The 27,092-nt window shown below is 37.1% G+C and overlaps 1 protein-coding gene across 5 annotated transcripts in view; it reads left to right on the forward strand.

Annotated features, from left to right (window-relative positions):
* RIT2 (Ras like without CAAX 2) overlaps positions 1 to 27,092 on the forward strand; it is a 436,154-nt gene that overhangs the window by 25,925 nt on the left and 383,137 nt on the right. For 4 of the 5 annotated variants that reach the window (XM_005586822.4, XM_045378244.3, XM_045378243.3 and 1 more), the window contains exon 1: positions 26,739 to 27,040. The exons of the other annotated variant lie outside the window; for it this stretch is intronic. In XM_005586822.4, coding sequence (XP_005586879.1) covers positions 26,938 to 27,040 — 103 coding nt within the window. In that variant the 5' untranslated portion in view covers positions 26,739 to 26,937. Of the gene's footprint in view, positions 1 to 26,738; positions 27,041 to 27,092 lie in introns of those variants that run through there. 5 annotated transcript variants of the gene reach the window in all.

Raw genomic sequence — 27,092 nt, forward strand, 5'->3', positions numbered from 1 at the left:
GTTCCTGGAAGAATCATTGGTTCTGTTATATAGTTTGTCATTGATAAAGCCAGGCCATTTGTGGTATAATTGTTTAATGCCTGACTACACTCTAAGGTCTCCCACTGTTAGCTTCTCTTTTATTTTTCTCTAATTTTTTTGACTAACAGGATATAAATAAAAATAAATGATTAAGTATACACTCAATAAGTATGTGTCAAAGAAAGGGGAAAGTGTTAGGTAGATGAGAGAGGTAATATTGTATAGTGAATTATGACTTTGAATAGCTGAATAGACACAAGCAAATTACCTAACCTCTCTCTGCCTCCATTTCTTCATTTGTGAATTGGGTCTTATAAAAATGCTTAGCACATAGAATTGTTGGAAGAATTAAATCTTTTAATGTATGTAAAATACTTATATCAGTGCCAGTCATATAGAAAGCTCCAAACGTGACAGTTATTAGTATTATAATTGTTACTATTTTCATTATTACCAATATTTAATAAAATAATTATAGAAAATAATTGGCTAGAAATTTGTTAGTAGTGAAAGTTGAAACTCTTATTTTCTAAGACATTTTCATTAATTTTCACTATTTTTTTATTTTTATGTGTTTTATATTTTAGAGGCAATGTCTCGCTATGTTGACCTGGCTAGTCTCAAACTCCTGGCCTCAGGCGATCTTTCTGCCTTGGTCTACCAAACACTGGGGTTATAGGCATGAGCCACCACCCCCAGCCATACTACTTTTTCTTTGGTTCAAAATAATGTCACCTATGTTTCAACTATTCTGATTTTATTATACATATACAAAATTGTGTATGGAATGATATGTTACCTTACCTTATCTTTTCATCTCTCTTATGTATTTTAATGCCTAGAGATGTCCTCAAATTTGCTATTTCCTTAAATGCTGGGCTTTTTCTCATGCTTCCTTTGCATTCCTTTCTGTTTCTCTTATGTTGTTGAATGGAGGGTTTGCACAAATTATACTTGTAAACTCACAGGAAGTGAGTAAAGAGAAAATTATTATAAAATTTATATAATGATTATTTATATCTATGTCACTAATACAGGTTTAGCAATCATAACTTATACCATTGCATTAGTAATACTTACTGATCAAATAGAGAATTTGATGATTTTTCTCTTTATGTCTGAAAGTTTCTCTCTCACTATACTATATTAGATAAAACCAAACTGCAAGGGCTAGCAAGCCAGAATGCACTTCTTGGTTTTGGGAGAAAGAATGATGAACATTATATAGATGACACTTATTTTCTATCCATGTATGGATGTCCTGATGCAGAAGATTCCAGTTTGCTTGGAAAATGACATTGTCATGCTCCCAGCATACTCCCTGAAGAGACTGACTTTATATAGGCAGAGTTGGCAGTTCTTCGTATTATTATAAAACTTGTGATATTTGAGAAAGTTCAGATTTGATCAAAACATCTCCCCAATAATTATAACACCTCAAATTTCACCATTGATTTTTGTCCTAGGACATGATGAATTCTGTACCCCCAACCCTTTAAAATGTAAAGAATAAAGAGAGAGAAAGTGAGTTAATACATATGTTAAATAGTTATCCAGTTGTTCCCTAAAGTGACCAATACTTGGGAGTGAAATGCAATGGAGGTAGATGATAAAGAAGAAAGAATCTGGGCCTGTGGGTGAGGCAACTTGGTTTCTAATTTTGAGACTCCCACTTCCTTAGTAGACAACTTTTCCCAAATGCATTTACTGCTTTTAATGTTATTTGCTCATACATAGAGCACCTCTGGGTGCAAAATGGTGCCTGGGCTAGCATGGCTTTCAGTCTTGAGAAAATTAAGGCCCATTCAAAAAATGAAGATGAGCCCGTGTCAAAAGTCAAATGCTAGGGCGATGCAATAGATGATTCTCAAATGACTGGCAAAAGCATATAGTAATTAAAAGGATAGAGGATCAATATGAACAGAAGGATTATAGAGATAGGATCTGAGAAATCTGTGAATTATTCTCTGAGGTCTGGGAAAGAGTATATTGTGAGCTAGTAAAATACATTTATGAGGTAAGACATTTGGTATAAACTTGGGATACAAACTTTTTATTACTCATTTGAAATAATTATAATGAGGGAATTTAGTTTTATGATCTCATTAAAATTCCTGATAGCTTGTATAGAATCTACACTTCTATCTTCATTCAGTTAGTTAGCCAAAAGTTAGCATTTGCTGTTTAACTCAGGATTTATACAGGAAAGAAATTCTTGGGAGAGCTAGTTGTTTCTCTGTGGTTTAATAATATTTTTTAAAAAGATTATTTTTAAACAATGCCAAATGAGGCCATCGATTTTTGTTTCAAACTAAATTTTGTTGCAAGCAACTAAAGTCCATTCTCTGATAAAAATGAAGAATTCCCTTTTCAGCTGATAAGGCACAGAGTGTTTATCTTTGGATGGTCATAGAAAGAAGCTGGCTTGGGCTATCCATCTGCTTTTATGAGGTTTTGTTAACACAAAGGGACAATGAGGCTGAAAGTGGTTTTTAACTTAACTGATTCCCCCTTATCATATCCGACATCCTTTCATGAAGGAAAATAAAAGTCAGGTGGATGTTAAATTAGATGCACATTTGTAAAATAAAAACAAATGTGGGAAATGGTAGGTTTCTCCTTTCATTCTCAGGAGCTATATGAGAATGAACGTTGCTTGTGATTTCAACAAATAAAGGTCACTTTATCTCCCTGGCTTTGATGGCATGTGCTTAGCACAGCACATGCGCAAGGAGAGAAACACAGGCATTATTTCCAAATCAATTCATTTAAAAACCCTCCTTGACAATCATCTCAATGGTCCATGTTGTCTTCCGTAGCCAAAGAGTGTGATATAGTTATTGTGTGGTGAGGGCAAACACCATAGAAGAGGATCTCATTTCCATTCTAACAGTTTGCTCTGGGTTGTACATAGACCTCAAACATTTTTACATGTTAAAAAATTACAATGTTTCAAAACCATTGACTATTTTAATGATAAATTCAGTTTTATTTTGGAAGTGAAATCCATTCTCTGATTATGTGATCGTTGCATGTGTATTTCAGGATGGGAGAAACAACTTCAATGGTTACCTTGTCTATAGTATTAGAATCCCTTCTAAGAATCCTTAACAGGTGTTTCTTCAATACTTGTTTGAACAACTTGACTAAGAGGGAGTCCCTAACCCCAGAGTCATTTGATCCCAATGTGTACAGCTCAGTTTGATAGGCAACCACTCTTTGGCTGAACATTCTCTTAATATACATGGATTAGCAGTAGCTTTTACAACACAAACAGTGCTCTGTCCACATATTAGTGCTTCAAATATTTGAAGAAGTCCTCTTTATTTTATTTTTCTTAGCTTTCTCTTTTATTGACATTATCACCTGCAGTAACTTTTAATGAAGAGACTTGATTTCTAGCCTTCTTATCATCCTGGCTATTCCCCTGTGGATTTGACTTACTATATCAATATTCTTATAAATACTTTATCCAGAACTGAACACTGTAGTACAGATGTGAGCAGATGAATACAGAAAATAGGAAAGCCTGACTTAGGTAGTATTTTATTAATGTAAATTAATGCTGGTTTACATAACAGTCATATTGTGTGACTTGTAGTTAGCAAAAGTCTTGACATTTGTTTCCAATCTGATCTGCTGATATGTACTTTCAGATACGTAAAAGAATCTAAGTATAAGAGTTAACATTATTTCTACTTAAATTTTAATTTGTCTTTTGGGCCCTACATTTCCTACTTACATGTGCTGTATACTTATGACCCTGCCTTCTAGGACTTGAACTATAGCATCGATTGCAAATGTCACAGGCAATTGTCATAGACAGAATTTTCAAATAAAATAAATCACTATATATTTCCTTGTCAATAGTCATAGCAATGTGCTCCCATCTTGTGGACTTCCTCTGCTTCCTTAATCTTCCCTAAGACTTTAGGCTTTTCCAGTCATGTTTCAGCTCAAGTCATGGACAGACTGGAGGGAGCTTCAAGAACTAAGACTTGCCCCTTTCTCCTCAACTCAGAGACTTTGGTAAGTATTCTAAGTATTCAAATAGAAAGTAAAATAAGGAAAGGGATGAATTTAATTCCACTACAGCTCTTAAGACAAATAATTATTAACAGTTCCAAGTAATGAGATTAAGTTTTGAACAAACATTGGAATTATATATTGTATTAGTCCATTTTCATACTGCTATGAAGAAATACCTGAGACTGGGTAATTTATAAAGCAAAAGAGGTTCAACGTACTCACATTTCTACATGGCTGGGGAGGCCTCACAATCATGGCAGAAGGCAAAGGAGGACCAAAGGCACATCTTACATGGTGGCAGGCAAGAGATAGTGTACAGAGTAATTGCCCTTTATAAAATCATCAGATCTCATAAGATTTATTCACTATCACCTCCCACCATGTTCATCCCATGACATGTAGGGATTATGAGAACTATAATTCATGATGAGATTTGGGTGGGGACACAGTCAAACCATTTCATGTATCCCAGTTAAAGTCCTCCTCCTCCCCCTCCCCTCTCCCCTCCCTTCCTCCTCCTCCTCCTCCTCCTCTTCCTCCTTCTTCTTCCTGTTCTTTTTCTCCTCCTCCTCCTCCTCCTTCTTCTTCTTCTTCATCTTCGTCTTCATCCTTCGTTCTTCTTCTTTTTCAAATGAGGTGTTTAGAAAACTACTTATCACTTCTGGAGTGTTGGGAGAAAAATGGGAAGACCAATGGCTTGGGGCAGGACCTGCATGGTGAAGGAGACAGGCTATGTGCAAATTGCCAGATTGGGGAGGGCCAAGAGTCTCAGTAACAGAAATTCAGAGGGGTTCAGAGTGCTGTAGAGAGCTCTGAAACACAACGTTCAGGAACAAGGTTAAATTCAGCCATGTTCTAACTTTGTCAGGAACTAAACATTGTGAATGAGATCTTAAATAAATTCCATAATTTTTTGAGATCTCCTTTCTCTGAATTGTTTTTATGAAACTCCTCACTTTAGATGCTCTTAGTTAGTACCAACAGGACCATTATATTGTATATTTAGTCCAAAGATAATTTTTCACTTTGATGAAAAAAAATCAGATAATCTCTATGGAAATCTCCTCAAAATATTAGATATATTATTTGGAAACTGGTCATTAAGCACATTGTTTGAAATAGGGTAGGGTGATAAGCAATATGGGACACAGTAAATTCATAAAACTCATGCTTTCTGCACTTTGTGAACTGGATCTGAAGATTAATCCAAAAGAAAGTGTGCTGAAATATTTGTGCACCTTATGAATAACTATAATAACTATAATAGTGTTCTATGGAGACCACTTTAAAGAATAATGTTCACTAGAGTAAATGGGTTTTAATCTGCTTATAAGAATGTAAATCCAATCAATTTATAATCATACCAGATATGATTATGAGGCTATAAGATTGAGAGGCAGGCAAATATATTGAAAAAAAATGTGTCTTTCCTTTTCAATTTAGAAATCATTTTCTTCCATCTTAAAAGGCTAAAGCTGTATTTATGGACTTCTTATATCTAAGGCAATTGCAAATCTTAAAAGTTTAAATGATCCCAAATTTGGCTTCAATATTCAAACTTCAAAGTTCTGTAGATCAAAAATGGCCTCTGAGAAACTCCTGCAAAGTACTATGCTAAATAATATTGCCGGAAGTGGACTACGGATAAGGAGGTGTGGACAGAAGATTCAAAAATCATGATGTTCAAATGGATTCGATATCGCTCATCTAAGGATATCGTTAGGTATCCTTTCTAAATTCCGTAATAATTACTTCTATCTCTTTCAACAAAGTAATGAGGAATGGAATTGGGAAGAACAGAAGGCCATTCTGAGCACCATATGCTTGGTGACTGCATGGGTGTCCTTTCTTTGGATGGCTGTTCAGCCTCAACACTTGAAACACTCACTCAAACTTGAAAGCAATTACCATGGTATTTCTGAACTTTAAATTCCTAGTAGGCTTTAGATTATATCCAGCACATCTATTTCTTAGTACAACGACATGATGTACTTCTGAATTTACATGCATTTAATTAGGTGCAAAGTGAGAGATCACATTAATGTGTAGGCTCCCTGTGGCAGAAGAGTAAGTGTGTGAAAGAGTTCAAAAATAAATTTTCTATTAGCTGAGAAAGTGGGAGTCTCTCTCACCTACATGAATCAGTGCCAGGCTTATGAGGAAGGATTGTATCCTAGTGAGTAGAGAGATCCTGAGAACAGAGTCGTTCTGGTTTATCTTCCAAGTTCTAGGCAAGATCCCTAAAGGAACATAACTGCAATGTTGTGCCTACTCTGTTACTAGGCTACAGCACATAGTGGTGCACCTCAGAAAATGTGTGGTCTTCCTTTGCCTTTTATAATATGCCTGTGTAGAAAGGGATGAGAAGCCCTGAAGCATAATTGAAAGACTACAGACAAGTTTTGAGTTCTATCCTTGCCAATATAGTCTTGTGTCTGTTACTAAACATCTACAGACCTCAGCATCTTCATTGACAAATGGTGATGTTAATCCTTACCTCATGCCTGTGTAAGTGAGCATTAAATGACACAGTAGATGCCGTATCTGTCTGAGAGCCAGATGTGCATCATATCACCACTTTTTCAAGTTCTTTGTCTGGAAAACTTTTCTTTAGTTTTTCTACATGTGCATGCCTCCAGTCAAATTTATCCTCCATGATGACATCTTTGTTTCCACAAAGTCTCAGGGGTTTTCTCTCGGGAGAGCAATGAATAGTCTCCTCACAGCATTGTCAAGATTTATTTTATTTGAGTTACTTATTCTTATAGCCATCTTCCTTTCTGGGCTGTTAAATCCTTGTCATGCAGCCAATTTCCTCCTCCTTCTAATCACACCCACTGCCAGTCCCCAGTCACTTCTCCATTCGGTCAAAGTTCTTTCTTGGTGAAATGAGGAGGATGGAAATTTGCATATAATAGAGGCACAAGCTAGCTCCTGACAAATTAATTTACATTTCCTTTGCTTGCTTTCTTCCTCTTTGTATTTTTCAGCTCAGATCTTCAGTCCTTCTTACCTTTTTCGGAATTTGCTCTCTGGATACATCCAGTGCATTTGTCAGTGAAATTATTGTTCTGTCTCCAGTCAACTTCTGACCTATCAAAAATCAGCTGGTGCATGTTCCTATTTACATTAATCAAACATATGATGTTTTATATTACTTACCAGAAGAGGAACAATTATAATGCACTTAATAAAATTAGTGGGGGAGGATCTATTCATTATCAAAAAATGAGAAACACACATCTGCCACCTGTGTCATCTTCCTCTGAACTGCCCTTCAGCTTATAGGAAAGTCATTTCCACTAGATTTGGCATATGAATGGAACCAGATTGTGAACCCCTTGCCCTTCTCGTTTTTTGTTTTATTTTGAGACAGTCTCTCTCTGTCACTCACCCAGGCTGGAGTGCAGTGGCACGATCTCAGCTCACTGCAACCTTTGCCATTCAGGTTCAAGCAATTCTCCTGCCTCAGCCTACCAAGTAGCTGAGATTACAGGCACCTGCCACCATGCCCGGCTAATTTTTGTATTTTTAGTAGAGATGGGGTTTCATCATATTGGTCAGGCTAGTCTTGATCTCCTCAGCTCATGACCCACCTGCTTCGGCCTCCCAAAGTGCTGGGATTACAGGTGTGATCGCTCATCTAAGGATATTGTTAGGTATCCTTTCTAAATTCCATAATAATTACTTCTACCTCTTTCAACAAAGTAATGAGGAATGGAATTGGGAAAAACTACACCTGGTCTCATGTTCTTTATAGTATTATTTTTCCTAGGGAATAGGAGTTGGGCATGGCAGGACCGTGATCAAAAAGAAATGGCATCATCAGAAAATCCGCAGTTTTGAGAGAACTACAATAGTTTCAATATTTAGTTTGATATTTTCTCATTAGCTGTTGTTTCAGTACAACCATGGGTTTAGATGGCACAATAAACTTTGTCTCGGTGATTTTCCACACCCCGTGTTTTCTTAGTGTCTTTCCATCCCACACCCTCATTCTCTAATTGGAACACCTTCCAGTTTTCAATTTCCAGCTCCTGGTAGACCTCACTAGCAAGCCCACAATTAGGAAAGTAGCAAAAGAAAACAAAACCTGAACTGATGTCTGAACCTAACTGTATTCATTCGTTTTCACCCTGCTGATAAAGACATACCCAAAACTGGGAACAAAAAGAGGTTTAATTGAACTTACAGTACCACATGGCTGGGGAGGCCTCAGAATCACTGCAGGAGGCAACAGGCACTTCTTACATGGCAGCAGCAAGAGAAAAATGAGGAAGAAGCAAAAGCGGGAACCCCTGATAAACCCATCAGATCTCCTGAGACTTATTAATTGTCACAAGACTAGCATGGGAAAGACCAGCCCCCATGATTCAGTTACCTCCCCCTGGGTCCCTCCTCCAACACATGGGAATTCTGGGAGATACAATTCAAGTTGAGATTTGGGTAGGGACACAGCCAAACCATATCATTAATTTGTTCTAGGAGACATTGAATTTTAAAAGTAGAATTTAGGGAGGAAGGGCAAAGCTGGGTCCAGTAATCATTTGACTGGAATCAAGACACCTGCGTTCAGGATCGCAACACAGTTTCTAGGAAGATAGATGAGGAATCTGTCCAAGTCACCCAATCTGTCTAGATTTTTCTTCTGTAATGTTTAAAATGAGGAGATACACATAAACCATTTCTTAAAAAATCTCTCTCAGCTCAAAGATGTTGTAAGTTTATAAATCACTAAACATCATAACACAATGATGTCATGTGAAGTAGACATTTCAAGGTAAGAGTCTCTTTTTAGCATTCTCAAATCCTTTATCAAGGTGACCATATACTCTGTTTATGTGAGACTAGTTCACACAAGATTCCTACAAAGTCTCAACTAATAGTCCTAAGCAAGTATGCAAAGTCATACATGATTTTATGAGTGGACATGTAACACGATACAGGTTGATATTTTAAGTGATATCACTGAAAGAATGTGCTCTGCACATTCAAAGTGCCTGAGAAATGTCTTAAGAGATTTTTTTTCTATTTTATTCTATTTTATATATATATATTTTTTTTAAACAGAGTCTTACTCTGTCATCCAGGCTGGAATGTAGTGGCACAATCTCGGCTCACTGCAAGCTCTGCCTTTTGGGTTCACACCATTCGGATTCACACCATTCTCCTGCCTCAGCCTCCCGAGTAGCTGGGACTACAGGCGCCCACCACCATGCCTGGCTAATTTTTTGTATTTTTAGTAGAGATGGGGTTTCACCGTGTTAGCCAGGATGGTCTCGATCTCCTGATCTTGTGATCCGCCCATCTTGGCCTCTAATTTTATGTTCTTATATAACCAAGATCTTGGTGAATGGTACAAGGGAGCAAAGTAAAAATATTAACAGACTTAAAAATCCAAATCCTTGTAGTTTATTCCATATTTGTTCCGTGCCACCAGTTTTGTTTGATTGTTTGTTTGCTTGTTTTTTAGAAGTGGGAAGTGCAGTCTTTATTGTTATTTTTTTTAATTATACTTTAAGTTCTGGGATAAATGTGCAGAGCTTGCAGGTTTGTTACATAGGTATACACGTGCCATGGTGGCTTGTTGCACACATCAACCTGTCATCTATATTGGGTATTTCTCCTCATGCTATCCCTCCCCTAGCCCCCCATCCCCTGACAGGGCCCAGAGTGTGATGTTCTCCTCCCCGTGTCCATGTGTTCTCATTATTCAACTCCCACTTATGAGTGAGAATATGCAGTGTTTGGTTTTCTGTTGCTGTGTTAGTTTGCTGAAAATGATGGTTTCCAGCTTAATCCATGTCCCTGCAAAGAACACGAATTCATCCCTTTTCATGGCTGCATAGTATTCCATGGTGTATATGTGCCACATTTTCTTTATCCAGTCTATCACTGATGGACATTTGAGTTGGTTCCAAGTTTCTGCTATTGTGAATAGTGTTGCAATAAACACATGTGTGGATGTGTCTTTATAGTATCATGATTTATAATCCTTTGGGCATATACCCAGTAATGGGGTTGCTGGGTCAAATGGGATTTGTGGTTCTAGATCCTTAAGGAATTGCTACAGTGTCTTCCACAATGGTTGAACTAATTTATACCCCCACCAACAGTGTGAAAGTGTTCCTATTTCTCCACATCCTCTCCAGCATCTGTTGTTTCCTGACTTTTTAATGATCACCATTCTAACTGGTGTGAGACAGTATCCCATTTGGTTTTGATTTGCATTTCTCTTATGATCAGCGATGATGAGCTTTTTTTCATGTTTGTTGGTTGCATAAATGTCTTCCTTGAGAAGTATCTGAGATTTTTTTAAATTAGAGAATGTCCTTGAATTATTTTCTATCTGCAAATTTGTAATCAAAATTTGGTATACTTTGTAAATCACAGTAAAATATTGTTGTTTTTCATTCTAATTAAAATGTACACTTTATCAACTCATTATTTGGAAATGGTAATGAAGTACTTAAATTAAAATCAAATCATTCACCTGTGGCACATGCTACCATGAAGTGTGAAGTAGACTTTTTCTAGCCTGATTGTCACTTTGCATCATACACAGCTTAGGGAAAACACAGCCCTATCTAGTGTTATGAATTTTCAAGGTCCTCTTCAAAATGTAAGTTTTTATTTTACTTTAAGATTTTGTTTATGTTCTAAACTTTCTGTGCTTATTCAAATCTGCAAACTGTGTAGAAGTATAATTTTGATTAATTTTTAAAGAGCTAGTAGTTTTATTTGAAGAAAAAAAGGACAGGAAAGGAGAATTCCAATTAGACCTGTTTGCACATAGGGTTAATTTATATTTTCTTTGCTTATTTATTTAACTATTTTATACGGTTTTTTGAAGTACAGGATGGGAGAGAACAGCATGCAGATTGTGGTCACTTTATGAAAATCAACCGGCCGGGCACAATGGCTCAAGCCTGTAATCCCAGCACTTTGGGAGGCCGAGACGGGCGGATCACGAGGTCAGGAGATCGAGACCATCCTGGCTAACACGGTGAAACTCTGTCTCTACTAAAAAAAAAACAACAAAAAAAAAACAAAACAAAACTAGCCGGCCGAGGTGGCAGGCGCTGTAGTCCCAGCTACTCCGGAGGCTGAGGCAGGAGAATGGCCTAAACCCGGGAGGCGGAGCTTACAGTGAGCTGAGATCCGGCCACTGCACTCCAGCCTGGGCGACAGAGCAAGACTCCGTCTCAAAAAAAAAAAAAAAAAAAAAAAAGAAAATCAACCGTATTCAACTGAAAATCTACACACTTCTGAATGTGGAGTCTTCCCCCAAAGCCTTGTGTTGGCAGCTGGAAGTGACAGTCTATTTTCTGTTATAGTGACAGCTTGAGTGGAGATGGCTTTACTTTAAGAAGCCTATTTTCCTGATTTAAAGAAAACTTGCCTTTGGCCAAAATCATCTCCAGTGGAGCTCCCTGGGGAAGGGGGGGAGGGAGGGGCTTATTAATCTCAAAGTCGCAATCCAGAGAATCCAACCTGAACTTTTGCCTCAGAAAGCCACGTGTTTCCTCGGCTGCAAATGCAGTCTGATGCTCCACTGAGGCAGAAACCCTAAGCTCTTTCCTTGCCATTGCTGATGGAAGGGGGCAGCTGGGGTTATCCCTTGAATGTTTTATAGCTGACCTACTCTCATCTTACTCTAAAGATACCCCCTGCAAATTTACAGGACATGACATAAGAGAGAGAGAAAAAAGAACACACAGAAAGAAAATCCTCAACTGTTTAAAAATGATCCACTGATTAGATGAAAATTTCATTAATTCTTCTACCAGAATCTAAAATCTAAAACCTAAAATCACTTCAAAAGTTAAAAAAAAAGAAAAATTTTCAAGATTTGAAATACATGGACTTAAGAGTGCTGAGAAGAAGATGAAAGAAAGAAGGAAAGAGTGAATATGAGAAGGAAGGCTTTGAGTCATATAATATATAAACAGAGGATTGGGAAAAATAGTTGTCATTCATGGAAAGCATGGGTCAGGATAGAGAACAGGCTTTTCGCCGAGATCCACTCAGGGCCCTGAAATGTTCTGGGGCAGCCCTGCACCGTGGTGGGTTGGGTAGGGCATGAGCACCTCCACCTGGTGCAACCAGTGCCTCCTGCACAATCCTCTCCAAACAGTGCTCCCAGCAGACACAGCCTTTGCAATGCAAACCCTTGCTTGTCTCGGACTGAGATGTTCATTGTCAGATGCTCAATACTTTCCTGATTGACCTTCAATTAGTAGTGGCTCCAAACCCTTTAGCTTTCAGTTTCACTTTCCCTTTTACCCCATCCCCTGTGCTCTCTCCATCAAATGGTTAGTGATCTGGAAACAATTAAAGGTACTGGGAGACTGGATGTTATTAAGGGGCACTTTGCCAAGCGGACTTTTAAAAGACTATAGTTACTTTCTGACACATGGCACTAACAAATTCTGATCAAGGGGTATTCATTTTCTAAAACAGAGGATAGCCTGTCCTAAGTTTTTATCTGCTGCAATCCTCTGCTATTGTGTGGCTTATACGGACACTATCAATATTCACAATGCAGTCTGTTATTGAACATAGGTTAATTTTTTGTATTGGAGGCTGAGATCTTTGCCATTCCCTCTTCACATTTTTTTTCATGTGATTCTAATTTTCCTACCTTATGTGAAAAGAATACCCAAATAATGGTTCTAGGAGGTTTCTGGGACTGTAGTTAGCCTGCTGTCTGTTGAAGTTTTAAATACCATTTAATTTGACTCAATTTAATACATATTCTCTTTGAACATCTAACACTTAGCCTAGCAGACGCCAAGTGCCATTAGCATCAAAAGAAGTAACCTCTGCCCCTAGAGATTGACCATCCATTTAGTGAAATAAGGCATAGTCACAAAATAAACAGTAAAAGGAGGATTTGAGTGAACATTCAAATACATGAAAAAATGCTGTATTTTAATGAATGTGTGGTTGAATATGCTAAAGATGGCTCTATAAAAGCATGATACTCTGGCTTCAAGAAGAGTCATCTCACTGTATCCATGAGTGCTCAGTGATATCAGAAGTGTTATGCTTCCTTCCAGCTCCCCACTTTGAGTGTCACTGACAAATTGGATATGAAACACACAAAGGAGGGTAAGCAATATGACAAGGAGTGTGTCTCCAAAGAGGAAACCTGGCAGAAACCGAGGGCACTTGGCCTCCAAGTGACAAAACTAAGCTGAAGGAGGATAACTGCTGCCAATCATTTAAATATTTATTTTTGAGAAAGATTGTTCTCTATTGCTGCACACAGTAAAACTAAAACAAATGGGAAGAAATTACAAATCAACCAAATTTATTTCAATATATTATAGTCTTTCAAAAAACTAATAGCAAAACTATATACCATAAATTTGTTTCATATTTTAGATTAAAAACAACCAGCTACATTTTTATAGTCTGTGTTGAGTATTATTTGATTTTATAGATTTTTAAAATATATAACAGAATTTCTAAAACATAGTGTTTCATCCCTGTAGTAAATGGCAGAACTAAGAATTAAACGATGTCTTCTGGTGCTAAATCCTTAATTGAGCCATCACTGGTACTTTGGATTCATGCTAAAGGGGAGGTTTGCTCTCTGTCACTGAAGGAATTCAAGAAGACACAGCAGGCCCAGCTGTGGGGGTTCTTAATTGGGTAGGAAATTTTGCTGGAACAATATCTCAACACTCCTGCAGCTCTAAGACTTTTAAAAAAAAATGTTAACTGTAGAATGTTCAAAGTAATTCATAAGACAATTTCTGTTAAAGTTGTTCATGGCCAATAACTTATGTAAGTTACATTCGGTGAATCCTTTCCTCGTTTGAAAGTCCGAGTTTTCCAGTACTTCTGTCTGTAAGAAGTCCAGCTGGGCTTCAAGGTGGTAGACTTATTCCTTACTTTAAGTTTCTAATAGACACTTAGTGATATTTCTGCCTTAGTCATTAGACAACATCATTCCTTTCAGAGCCTGAAGAGAACTGAAGGCTGTAATTTCTGGGATAGTAATTCTTTCTCTCTTGTATCCTGATCATTTTTCTGCAAACCCAATAATACATCAGCAGTGCTTTTGACTCTTTAGAGGCTTAACATGTGTACTTAGACTCACAATGAATCAATAACTACCAATCTCAATAAGGACTTTGTCTTACTTTTTAATTTGTCTAACATTTAGCCTACACTATTTTCTTAGAGTTGCCAGTGCCTTCTCCCGTTGGAGATTGAGATTAACCACCCAAATCCACTACACTTTACATTCCTGGTCTATTTTGGGGTGCTTATGAGATGCTCTAAGTGCATCAGAAAGCAAGGAGCAATGAACAGCTACTAAATGTTTCATGACTTTGCAGTCCAGGAAGTTGGTGGAAGCATTTCTGCATCAAAGCACAAATTCACATTTGGGGGAAGAAAAAAAGAAAGAAAGAAAGTATCGTTTGTACCCATACATGTGTAAAACAGCAATTAAACCCGATAAGTACTTCAGTTGGGATTTAGGGCCGCATCTAACAGTGCAGGATGTTTGCTGGATACCTTGATTGCAGGAGACTTTGATGAGTTTCTCATCCTACTGCTAGGTGGCTTATGATTAGATTAGTTATCTGAGTGGAAAGAGAGATAGATGAGTTTTCTAAGATATAACAGGAATGATTTAGAAGGCTTTTACATGAGGGTAACGCATACTGAAAAGTCTTAATCAATGACACAAAACTGTTACAGAAACTAGCATTGTGCCTGGAAAAAAGAGCAAAAGGATGCGAAGGGCTTTTTCATCAGTGTTTAGACTGTTTGCATTCCAAAGGCAGAACTAGGATAAGCAGAAGATAAAAAGAGAAATATTCTATTTCAACATAAATCGTTAATTATAACAGTAAAACACTGAATTAGCTCCCCCTGAGCTTGCAATCCCTGATGTACGGAGCCTAACCTGGAGGAATGCAAATCTGGAAAGTAGAGGGGGATGCTGAAAGATGGGGAAGTAGGTCAAGGCGACTGCCAAAGCCTTTTGTGCCTGAGTTGAGGATTCATATTATCTTCCTGCAAGGCCAAATTTAGTGCAGAATGCTGCTTGATGGGCACATAATTAACACGACCCAACTGCTTAAGGAAACAGCAGCCCACGTGTCCTCGAGCTCTTCTCTCAGACAGGGGAGATTTTTCAAGTAAATGGAAGGAGCTCCTGAGCTGATACATAAAGTTCACAGGCTGATCTCTGGTAACTCTTTCTCCTCTGACTTTCACTTTTATTTTAGGTTCCTTCCCAGTCTGCCATCTTTATTTAGCCCAACAGACCCTTTCTTAAGTATCTTGGTGAGCTATGCTCAGTAACACAATAAGACCTCATGTGTGGGCTCAAACCTTAACTGACATGTAAGTTAACATTTTGGACTGAGATAAATAATATATTTTCTGGAAATCACGTCCTCTCCAACCAGGGTTAGCTCCTGGAGGGGCTACCTTCAGTATAACACTTGAAGACAACTAATTAAACATGACATTCACCAATTCAGAAAATTTCTCCTGGGCTGAGCCCCCAGTGTCTGATTTTGGTTTCCTTATTTTTGCTAGTATTCGTTTGTGTTCACATTATTGGTGTCTTTGTAGTCCCTTTTAGCTCTGTTTTGATTTCTTTCCAAGATGATTTTCCTTATATTTATTCCCTAAGGAACAAACATAGCAGTTAGGTGGAGAAGAAAAAAAAATCTACATCCTGCTTGCCTTATACCTACTCTTGCAGCAACATGCCTCTGACTTGGTGATTTTAGCTGGTGCTTCGTGTCAAATCTGGCACTATGTCTGTTGTGCTCATTCTCCTCTTCTCTAAGAGGAATGGAGGGAACAATCATCATTTATGATTTGGGTGAAAGTGCAATGTCCTTCAGCTCTATCATTTTTCTCGTCACTGTTACCAACTTGCCTTTTTCCTCTGCATCCTGGGAAATGTTTTTAAGTTTTTGCTGCACACCACTGGTTTAATTTTCAACGTTGTCAAATATATCTTCCCATTTTCAATTAGAGTTTAAACTCCATTAGTGCAACAGAGGTTTCTTTGCATTTTCCAATAGTACACCCTATTTTAAATCTTTTATTAAATATAAAAGTTGATATTTATTGAGAATCATATATACCAATCCAGACACTAAAATAAATAACAAGTATTACTTATGAGTGTTACGCTGTATCTTCCTTCTCCCACTATTGTACTTTCATCTGTGAGCCTTTTCTTTATATCACGTTCTACTTTTCTATAAAAATTCTGTTTTAAAACAGTTTTTACTTTTCTGTAGAGGCCATACTCTTATATACTATTAAGAACTTGTAAATATTTTATGTAAATATTTTTGGAGCAAAAATCATAGAATTGTAAGATTTTTCAGAGGTCTGTTGTTCCTCTTTGTCACTATGATAACATTCTTTTTCTTGTGCCACAACATTTTTCAGAAGCTTCTTTTCTGGTTGCTTATTTGCACCTGCGTGAATCTGTCTGAGTATCAGTTTCCCCATGCTGCCTGGTCCCCACTCTTAGCTCCCTGAAGAGGAGTGCTTAGATAACTTACAATATATAGAACGCTGTTTTCCTTAGGTTATTCATTTCTCTTGTTCTATTGAGACTAACCTCCAGAGTGCAAAATATAACTATCCACACTTTTCTTATGTATGTGACACCGTGTTACAATTATGGATAGGCTTAAAAAAATATGATGGGAAAGTAGGCTCCTGAAAAATCTCAAAAATCAGCACTTGGACAGTGGAATAATCCATGCCCAGTTATATATTTGGTGCAGACGCTCATCTGTAAATCAGGGGAGAGTGCAGAGAGTGCATGAGTTTCATGTGTCTCTCTTTGGGTATTTGGGACAGCAGACTTGGTAGATTTCACCAAGTCAAGAACAGAAATGTCAGTGATTATTTTTTTCTCCAGTTAGCCTTACTTCTTTCTTGGCTTTCTCCTCAGTGAATTTGCTTTTCTATTTTCTCCATCTTCATGAGTATTCTGGTTAGAATGTTGGGAAGTATATCTGAACTCTTTGCTAGGTAGCATTTTAAACCATTAGCTTTCCACCCCAATTTCTCTAGGCAATACTGACAAGCTGTAGAGGTGAGTTGAGAAAAAGGACAAATCAAAAGGTCAACAAAATATATCCCAAGATTAGAGAATAAGACATATGAGTTGAGGTATAAGGGATGAAATTTATACAGTCTACAAAAGAGAGGTCTCCAAGGTAGGGTCTCTATGACATGATCTATAAATATCATCAAGGTAACAAAATAAACAAAGCAAATTATTTACAGTCACAAAAGATAATAAGACAAGAATGATTGCCTGAATCTAAGTGAAGGAAAGTTTACAATAGGTTATAAAAAGAGTTTTAGCTGAAAGCAAAACACCAAACAATAAAACTAACACAAAAGTTAAGATCTATCACAGACTGGAGGGTAAAATATAGTTTAAAAAAACTCACAGGAATAGGCAAGAAATGCATATACATTTAAAAGACATATGATTGTCAAATATTCATTGTAAAAATTAAGGCGAAATCTTGGCATTTTCTGCTCCCTAGTTGTAGAGTCTTTGACAAGCTATTTTAAATATGTGTAATTAGAATAACATCAATTGTTTTTATAAATATTGTTCCAATCATATCTTTAAAATGATTTTCCATTGATTCTGTAACCATTTCAAGTCATAACCTTGACAAGGATATGATCTTATCATACTCTTTTCTGTCACCATCAACTTTTCAAATTAAAAGCATATATCTCAGTACGAAACCCCTGGACTCCACTCATTTCATTATTTCTTGCTATCTGATTTCCCCTCTTACTTTTCTGCTAGGATTTCTGTTTTCACTAATGAGCTCTTACTTTTCAAATGGAATGACATACTGTCACTGCTATTTTTACACGACCAATCTGAAGCACTTGATGGTATTGACCAACACTTGTTTCTTCAAGGCTCTTTTTGTTTGCATTCTATTCTCCTCACGGCATTCCTAAATCTCTGTATGTTTCTTCTTTATCCTTTCAATAATATGGATGTAAGCCTTAAAGGATCATTGCATAGATACAAATGAAAAAAAAAATGCAAGGTTGGGTGCAGTGGCTCATGCATAATCTCAGCACTTTGAGATGCCAATGCAAGAGAATCATTTGAGCCAGGAGTTCTAAACCAGCCTGGGCAACATAGAAAAACCCCAGCTCTACAACAATTTTTTTTTTTTTTTAATTAGCTGGGTGTGGTGGAGCATGCCTGTAGACCCAGCTACTCAGGAAGCTGAGGCATGAGAGTCACTTGAGTTCAGGAGTTTGAGACTACAGTGAGCCATGATCATGCACTGTACTTCAGCCTGGGTAACACAATGAGACCCTGTCCCAAAAAAAAAAAAAAAAGCACAAAAAATTTCTTAGCAAAGCACCTTGAAGAGAGAACAGAGAAAATATTACCTTGGTCAATTTTAGTTAATCTCTCCATTCATAAAGGCATGTTTAGATCTCTCCTCTTTCTAGAGCAAGCTCTCCATAGATAATCTCATCTCTTTTTGTGTTTTCATTTACCACGAATAAACTGAAGATCTCTTATCCATAAGTCTCAACCTCTCTTCTGAACTGCAAATCCATGGTTTGAAACTGCTTTCTTTATACATTTAATGAGATATTCCAAAAGCATATCAATTTTATTTATTTTTATTTATTTATTTTTCTTTCTTTCTTTCTTTCTTTTTTTTTTTTTTTTTTTTTTTTTTGAGATGGTCTTGCTGGGTCACTTAGCCTGAAGTGCAGTGGCATGATTTCAGCTCACTGCAATCTCTGCCTCCTGGGTTCAAGTGATTCTCAAACCTTAGCCTCCAGAGTAGCTGGAATTACAGGCGTGCATCACACACCTGACTACTGGCTACTTTGTTCACTTATAGTAAAGACAGGATTTTGTCATGTTGGCCAGGCTGGTCTGGAACTCCTCACCTCAAATGATCTGCCTGCCTCCGCCTCCGAAAGTGCTGGGATTCAGGCATGAGCCACCATGCCCAGCCATGCACATCAATCTTAATACAAACAAAATTGGATTGTTGGACATCTCCCTGTCTACTTCAGCCAATTCTGTACCTTGAGATACCTTGGCAGTGATACTATTACCTGTCTATGGTAACCAGTAATCTAAACAGAAAACCTCAGCTGTCTTTGATTCCTGTTCCTTTCTTAGTCCGTGTGTCCCAGGCATTACCACCACCTGCCAATTTTTCTCCAGTCATGTGACATGGGTCACATTTACCTTCACAGTTCCTCAGCCATGGACCTAATTAACCTAGTTCAGATTATGATCTTTTTTCTGCACAGAACCAAAAGAACCACCCAGACATTCTGTTGCTGCCTAGCTTCTCCTCATTGTAATCCCCTCTTCACATTACCTCTAGAGAGAGCTTTGTAAGTTTTGTAAAACACCAACCTATTCATATTACATTTCTGCTTAAAAGCCATCTTTGGCTTCACATCACCTGGTGTGTAATTCCAAAATTCTCAGAATCGAAAACAAAAACAAACAAAAAACTATCATAGTTTACTTCTAAGCTGTCTTTCGAGATTTCTCTTCTGCCACCCTTCTGTACTTAGCACCTACTAGACATAATAATGTTGAGCATTACCTGTCCTTTCCTCCATGCTTCTGGAAAAGATTGTGCGTTTCCCACACTGACTTGTCCCAGACTCAACACAGTTTCCAAATTTCATGGGACAGGAATAACCAAGACCCCCAGCTCCATTTCTCTCTTACTTGAAAGGTACTTGACAAATGAGTGAACTTTCTCTCTCTTTCTTTTCTCTTTCTCTCTCTTTCTTTCCTCTCTCCTTCCTTCCTTCCTTCCTTCCTTCCTTCCTTCCTTCCTTCCTTCCTTTTTTCTTTTTTTTTAATGGAGTTTTGTTCTTTTTGCCCAGGCTGAAGTGCAAGATGGGCTCACTGAAAACTCCTCCTCCCAGGTTCAAGGACTTCTCATGCCTCAGCCTTCTGAGTTACTGGGATTAGACTACACCCAGCTAATTTTGTATTTTTAGTCTAGAGAGTGCTTCATGTGAACTTTCTAATATCTAATTGTTTGCTGTGGATGGTGTTCCCAGACACTGAGTTTACATCATCTCATTTGAATTTCACAAAAACTCCCTATGTTAGGTTTCTGTTTTGAAGATAAAGACAATAAAGCTCTGAGAGATGAAAATATTTGTTCATTATAATACTGTTAGTAAATTGGTAAGAGAGGTCAGTCCATAATGAGGCTTCCTTTAATCTAAAATCTGAGGTTTTTCACTATCATAGGAGATCACACTGGGCAATTTTATAATGTAGTGAATTTCTTATACTCAGTATTCAAAGCATAGATCAATAATTATTGATTATGGGGTATTTTCTCAGATGAAAGGCTATACTAAATGTATCTAAGACATCCTCTAATTTTAATTTCTTATCTCTCAGTAGAAATTAAAGCAGTCTCACAAATAACATTGGTAAAAATGTAATATTGTCTTAACTCTTAAACTAGAAAACAATTATTTTAATGTTAATAGCAGGGCTCTGTGGTAGTATTTGCAGTGGAATATAAAATTATTCAAACACAATATTAAAAACTTGGTTACATATTTAGCCATTTTGTGCACTGAGGTAGCTATAGTAACTCCTTATCCAGACTTTGAACACAATAATACATTCTAATATTTAACAACTCAAATTGATAACTGATGGCATTTACTACAAGATGAAACTATAACAAACAGATTATATCAAAATTATGCTGAATAAAATTAAACATATCTTGGACATTATATTGCAGAATCTTACATGACCTCAGTCATTAATGCAGACATTAATTATAATTGTCATAAACAGAGGAAAGTAAAAAATGATTGAAATCTCTGAGCAATAAAATGCAGATGGAAATTTGCAGGATATTTCTCTGAAATTTACCACTATAAAGTAATTTTGTTTTTATAGGGTTTAAATATTCACATCTTTAGCTTGTCTATGTTTCACTGTAGCCTTAGCCTAATATTATTTCATTTACATTGTAAAAGTCAACTTTGACTGACTGAAGATGAAAAAATTATAATCAGTAGTATCCATATCAGATATTACTATGAAGTATATTGATAAAAAAAGTCTGAACAATTTTTTATTTATCATTTACATCAGGGCCTGGACCTAAGACCATAAAAAATATACAGTAAAATGGAACAGGGGCTCCTTTCAAATAGGTTGTAATTTAGAAAATGACGGAATGCTAAGTGTCAAACTAGTGACTAAACAATAATAAATATTATAGAAATTTAGCTGAGTTCCAACTCACTGCTATTTGAGAAAGTCAAAAAGGTTTAATGGATAAAAAGTAAACTCGAGCCAGACCTTGATTTTTCTCTAATCAGAAACCTGTGTTATTCGCTGTTCTACTTCACAGTTGGTTTTGTGCTTTGCTTAAAGAAAAGAGGTAAAAAACAAACATACAAACAACAAAATCCAAGCTCTATATGCTATAATTTAACTCTCTGTGATTCATCTATAATCCAGTTTTGGAATATGTTCCTATGTTCTTTTGCATCAGTTATGTTTTCAACTTATAATTTACCAAATACATTTTATTTTCTAAACTTTGAACACTCTTGCTTTTGTAATCTCCTACTTCGGATATTTACTTTAAGTCCTAGCCCAAGGCAGTCCTCTTTGTTGACACCTCACTTTGTCTTCCTACTTGGAGTCAGTCTCCCCTTCTGCCACCAACCTGCCATACTCTGCCCATTTATCTATTCAATGACTTGCCATATACTGGCTTATTCCAAGGCCTAGTGGACAGCAGCCTTTTTTCCCACACCAGGCTATAATAATTTTGACCTCATGAACTATATTGTGTTTTCCTTTGTTTTTCTGAAAGGCTGAACACAGTTGTGGAATGAATGAATTTGACAGTGAGCAAATTAATCTACGTTTAATAAATGAATACATGTTGAATAAATATACGCAAGTCACTTAGATTACATGTAAATTCCTTTTTTCTAAAGTAAGCCTTCGGGGTAAAAGTTCCGCAAACCGAAGTATTCACACTGACTTTGAGTTTTACTGAATGTGAGTAGGTCAGTGTGTGGCAAAGAAGTCTGTGCTCTGCTCTTTATTTACAAAATCAGCTCTTTCTTCTTCATGCTTTGGCTTTGATATTTCCAGTTTGTACAATAGTCTTACACTTCATGGTGAGAATATGCATGCCAAACATTCATTTATTCAGAGATTATCAACTAAGTTGATTTGTCTTTTTATTAGAGTATTCATAGTAAATTACACACTTTGAAAGGTTAATTTAATTAACAGCAGCAATATATGGTCACTCAGTTGGTACAATAAATTCCTTCATTTAACAAAAATGTGTTAGTCATCTAGCATATGCCAGGCACTGTGCTATTGAATAAAATTTATGACAGCCCATTGATCTGGACTGAGGCCCTACACTTGGCCCCAGCAGTCCAACGCAAAATGGAGTCACTTATGCTAAACTTTCACGTTACCATACCAAAACCTAAGCTAAACAGCTTTGTAAGATCTGACCTTCCAAGAAAACAGGAGAAAGTTGATAATCAAATCTTCAAGCTGCCAATTTAAAAACAAAACAAACAAAAAAAACAAAGCAGGAGATTCACATCAACCAATCAAAAAGGGTTCAGTTAACCTGACCCAGCATGGTAAGAAAATCCCCTCTGCTTTATGTGGTAATAGTAACCTGAAGAACTTGATATTATTTAATGTGCTTTTGCTCTACTCTGTTTTCTTGTGTTTGGTCAACCTGCTTTACAGAAAGTGACTAGACTGCCATGCCCACTGGACCTTTTGTCTATTTTGTGGACTGGATGGCGCCTGGTTCATGAATTACAAATAAAAGCTAATTAGGTCTTTAAAACTCATTTTGTTGAACTTGTGTTTGTTGACACTGAAACATCCTAGAGAGTTAACGTTGAATGCAGACGAGGTCTTAACATCTTAGTAAGGTGGACTGCAATGTAAATAAGTCATTGTAAAACATACAATAAATTAGAATGAAAAGAAAGGTGGCTTTGCATACAATGGCATGAAAAATTACCTACCAATAACCAGAAAGGTGAGAAAATAACTCTCAAAACTCCAAACTTCTCCCCTATATTCCTATCAGAGTGACTGGATGCCTTGGCAGTTTTTAAGGGAGTTTAGAACTGTATCAATATAAATAAAAGCAAATACATTGCTTTTGAGGGAATTGCTTGTTAAATTAGCTTCCCCTTTTGTCCTCTGAGAAAGACTGGAATGGTGAGCAGCAGTAGCACACAGAAGCAAGGTGGAGCGGGCTTGGGCCTGCTTAGGGAGTTGAGTGGCTCTGAATAAACACTGAACATCTGCATCTTAATTTAATGGAGACCAGCACTCAAAGGAAATGATATGCCATCCAAAAAGAATGGCAACTTCCAGGGAAGGGTAGAGGAACTGAATGCAAACTCTGATCATTTAATAATGTTTTCAAGTGCAAAATCATCTGTTAGGAAATGATTTGGGTTACTTAAGGACTCTATTCAATCATCATTTATACAACTAGGAGATATACCACCACACACAAACACACACACAAACACACAAAAACACACAACACAGACTTTTGGGTGTACTAGTCAAGGCAAGGGAGGAGAAATGCAAACTCACAAAAGTCACTGAATAAAACTGAAAAACATTAGCACCAGAATGCTTCAAAATTCTGCATTATCAATCAGAAGTTTTTCTGGCCCTTAGTACTTCAGGAGAAGGATCTAGGGCGGAGTGCCTTTGAATTTCAAAGAAGAGATAAAGAAAGGGGGCTTTATATCTAGGAAAGTTTCCCTGTACTTCATGTTTTTTTTTCCATGTAAATATGAGAAAAAGAAAAAACCTACTACTTTTTATAGGAGGAATACGGGCAGATACATTAACAATTGCGAAGTAAGCCAATTCACTACCTATATGTCCTTTTCACATCTCACAGTGTCTATTATTTGGAAAGGCACTCACCTACTTATCATGAAGGGACATTTCCATGCATTCTTTTCCCTTAATCAACATTAAAATAATATGGTAAGTAAAGAACAGAACCAAGGACACAGCCGGCATGACAATTTCTGTGCTTTCTCACCAAATCAGAATGGCTGATGTGGAAAACAGAGTAACAGATGGTGGAATAGCTAGAGAGGCACATGATTTGCTCAAGGTCACAAGAATTTCAGCAACACAACTAGAAACAAACGAACAAAAAATCCCAGACCTTGAAGCTAAATGCTATTGTTTACATATACCACTTCATTGAGGAATAAAGTTTCAATTAAATAATTACAGGATAATTATAGTCCCAGTTCTTTATGAAACTCAATCACGGAAATCATAGTTTTGTTGGAAGAAAGGCGGGTAGCGTCCTTTGACTGACTCTATTGTAGGGAGGGTGAGGGCTGCATTGGAACAGGAGACTGGAACAAAGGCTTTGTGTCTCCATGTGCCATCCTGAGTTACTGGGTTGCATTTTTTAGGCATTTGATATATGAATATGTTTACAACAGGGTTTGTCAAGTTGACACTTTATGTGGATTTCTCTGATGTCAATGTATGGGATGAACTGAGGGCCGTGAAAAGGAACAAAGGGCAGAGAACTTGGATTCAGGGAGAAAAAGTTAAAGAGCTGCTTCAGTTAAGGAGGTCAAATACTAGAAGAGGTAAATCTAAAGCGAGGACCTGGAGGGTGGTAATGCTCCCTACAAAGGTAGAAAACACTGTTGACTTTGTTTAGTGAGGATGAGGGTGCTGTACCACTGGACATATTGAGGTTAAGGTATAATCAGGGTTTGATGGAGACAACCAAGAAACAGAATAAATTCTGCAGCTCAAAGAAAAAATTGGGTCCAGAATGACAAATTTGGCAGTTACCTATAGAAAGATGATAAATAGACCTATGACATTGAGTGAATTCACAATCAAAGAGTAAAAAATATAGAAAAAGTGGGAATAAAATAATTGGACAAAGTTTCATTTAAAACCTGATGGATGATCGGTAAAAGAAAGAGTTTACAAATTGGACTCATTAAAAGTTGAAAATTGCTGATCTTTGAAAGATACTGTTGAGAAAAACCACATGCTAGAGGAAAATATTTGCAGAATATTTATATGATAAAGGACTTATATCCAGAATATATAAAGAATTCTCAAAATGCAATAAGGAAATAAACACCTTGGTATAAAAATAAGCAAAAGACTTGAACAGATACTTTGGCAAAGAAGATATACAGATGGCCAATAAACACATGAAAAGATAATCTTCTCTTCTTGGGCGAGTGTTTATAAACAGTAGACTAACAGCAGCACAGATTCAAAATAATAACATAATCTTCATATCATATACCTGTGTGGTACTTATCACCTGTCAGACACAGTTTTAAACACTATATAAATATTAACTGACGTAATGAGTTAATAAAGTAGAGTTTTAATTAACTATTCAGTGATAAAGAAATTGAGACACAGAGAGGTGAAGGAATTTTCCCAAGGTCATATAGCTGGTAAGTGGCTAAGCCCAGATTTGAACACAGGCAATCTGGCTCAAGAGCCTGTGCTCTTGGCTATAACAATTTGAAGCCTTTCCACAAACCAGCAAGTATATATCGAGTGCCTACTCAGTGCACACACTATAGAATCACAAGACATAGATTAAATACAGTTCCTTTCCTAGGGGAGCGTAAAATCTAGATAGAAAGACAAGCCTATGCACACCAAACACTTGTCTGCATCTAGTAAGGATTCAAGCTTTAGAAAATAGACAATAAACATGTTGGACATCATCATGTTGATTGAAAGACAGGATCTTATTATGATAATTAGGAATTATTGAAAACATTCTAAACCCTCTGTAGTTTAGAAGTTCTTTAGAGAAAAACAAAGACCGCAAAAGCTTTGTAAGAATTCAAACAGGGAATAATAATTTAGACATTTAAAAAATTCTTCTACAATCTTTTATGCTAGTATAGTTGTCAGTAAAAATATTTATCAATTATCTCTTTCATGCTTGATAAAGTCCTTGTGATTTAGGTTGTTTCTAATAACTTAATGTAATGTAAACAAGCATGAGCCTTGTCCAAACATGACAATGATCTAATTCAATTACCTCCCTATGTTAAACCTGCAAATGTCTAGTGAGCTGAACAATTCCTGTTAGCCGGCTTTATTTCAATAACACTGAAGATCCATCCTGATGAGCCCTGAGTTACTGTTCTGTTTTGTTTTCGTTTTGCTTTTCCATTTTCCCAGAATGAAAACTGCAATAGAAGAGTGATAAAATGCAAGACTATAAGCAGAAGAAATCCTTAAAAGAAAATAGTATCTTTGAATTTGTACCTACAGAAGTCATCCTGTGAGACATAGCAACTCCTGTGAGGTCTCAGATTCACTCCATTCTAGCAGCCCAGTCTGAAAAGGGGTCGAATGTGTGTGTGCCACTAACAGCTGTGACTGTGCAGGAGGTAGGCAGGAAAGAGAAAGGAGAGAGACAGATAGCGAGGAAGGGAAATGCAGAAAGAATCAGATGAGGGAGGAAATAAAAATTAGAGAGAGAGAGAGAGAGAGAGAGAGATTGTAGGAGACGTGAAAGAGTGAAGGATCGGAAGGAAGGGTGGGGGATGCAAAAGCCAGATTTTTATTGGAAGCAATTGAAGTGGTTGCTATGAGACCCGCTCGAGCGGAGGACCAGCAGCCAGCCCGACGCTGATGGTTCTTACCTCGTACTAAAACCTTTGCTTTGACACAGTTTTAGAGTTGCTTAATATTCGAGCAAGCACCTGACACGGGTGACTTTCTCCTTCTTTTTTTCCTCCAGTCCCTCGGGTAAGATGGAGGTAGAAAATGAAGCCAGCTGCTCCCCGGGCAGCGCATCAGGCGGGTCCAGAGAGTACAAGGTGGTAATGCTGGGAGCAGGGGGAGTTGGTAAAAGCGGTAAGTTTTCACACCAAATGCTGGGGAAGGAGGGGCCTCTATAGAGACAACT

The sequence above is a fragment of the Macaca fascicularis genome, chromosome 18 (genome assembly GCF_037993035.2).
Source record: "Macaca fascicularis isolate 582-1 chromosome 18, T2T-MFA8v1.1".
NCBI classification, from domain to species: Eukaryota; Metazoa; Chordata; class Mammalia; order Primates; family Cercopithecidae; genus Macaca; species Macaca fascicularis.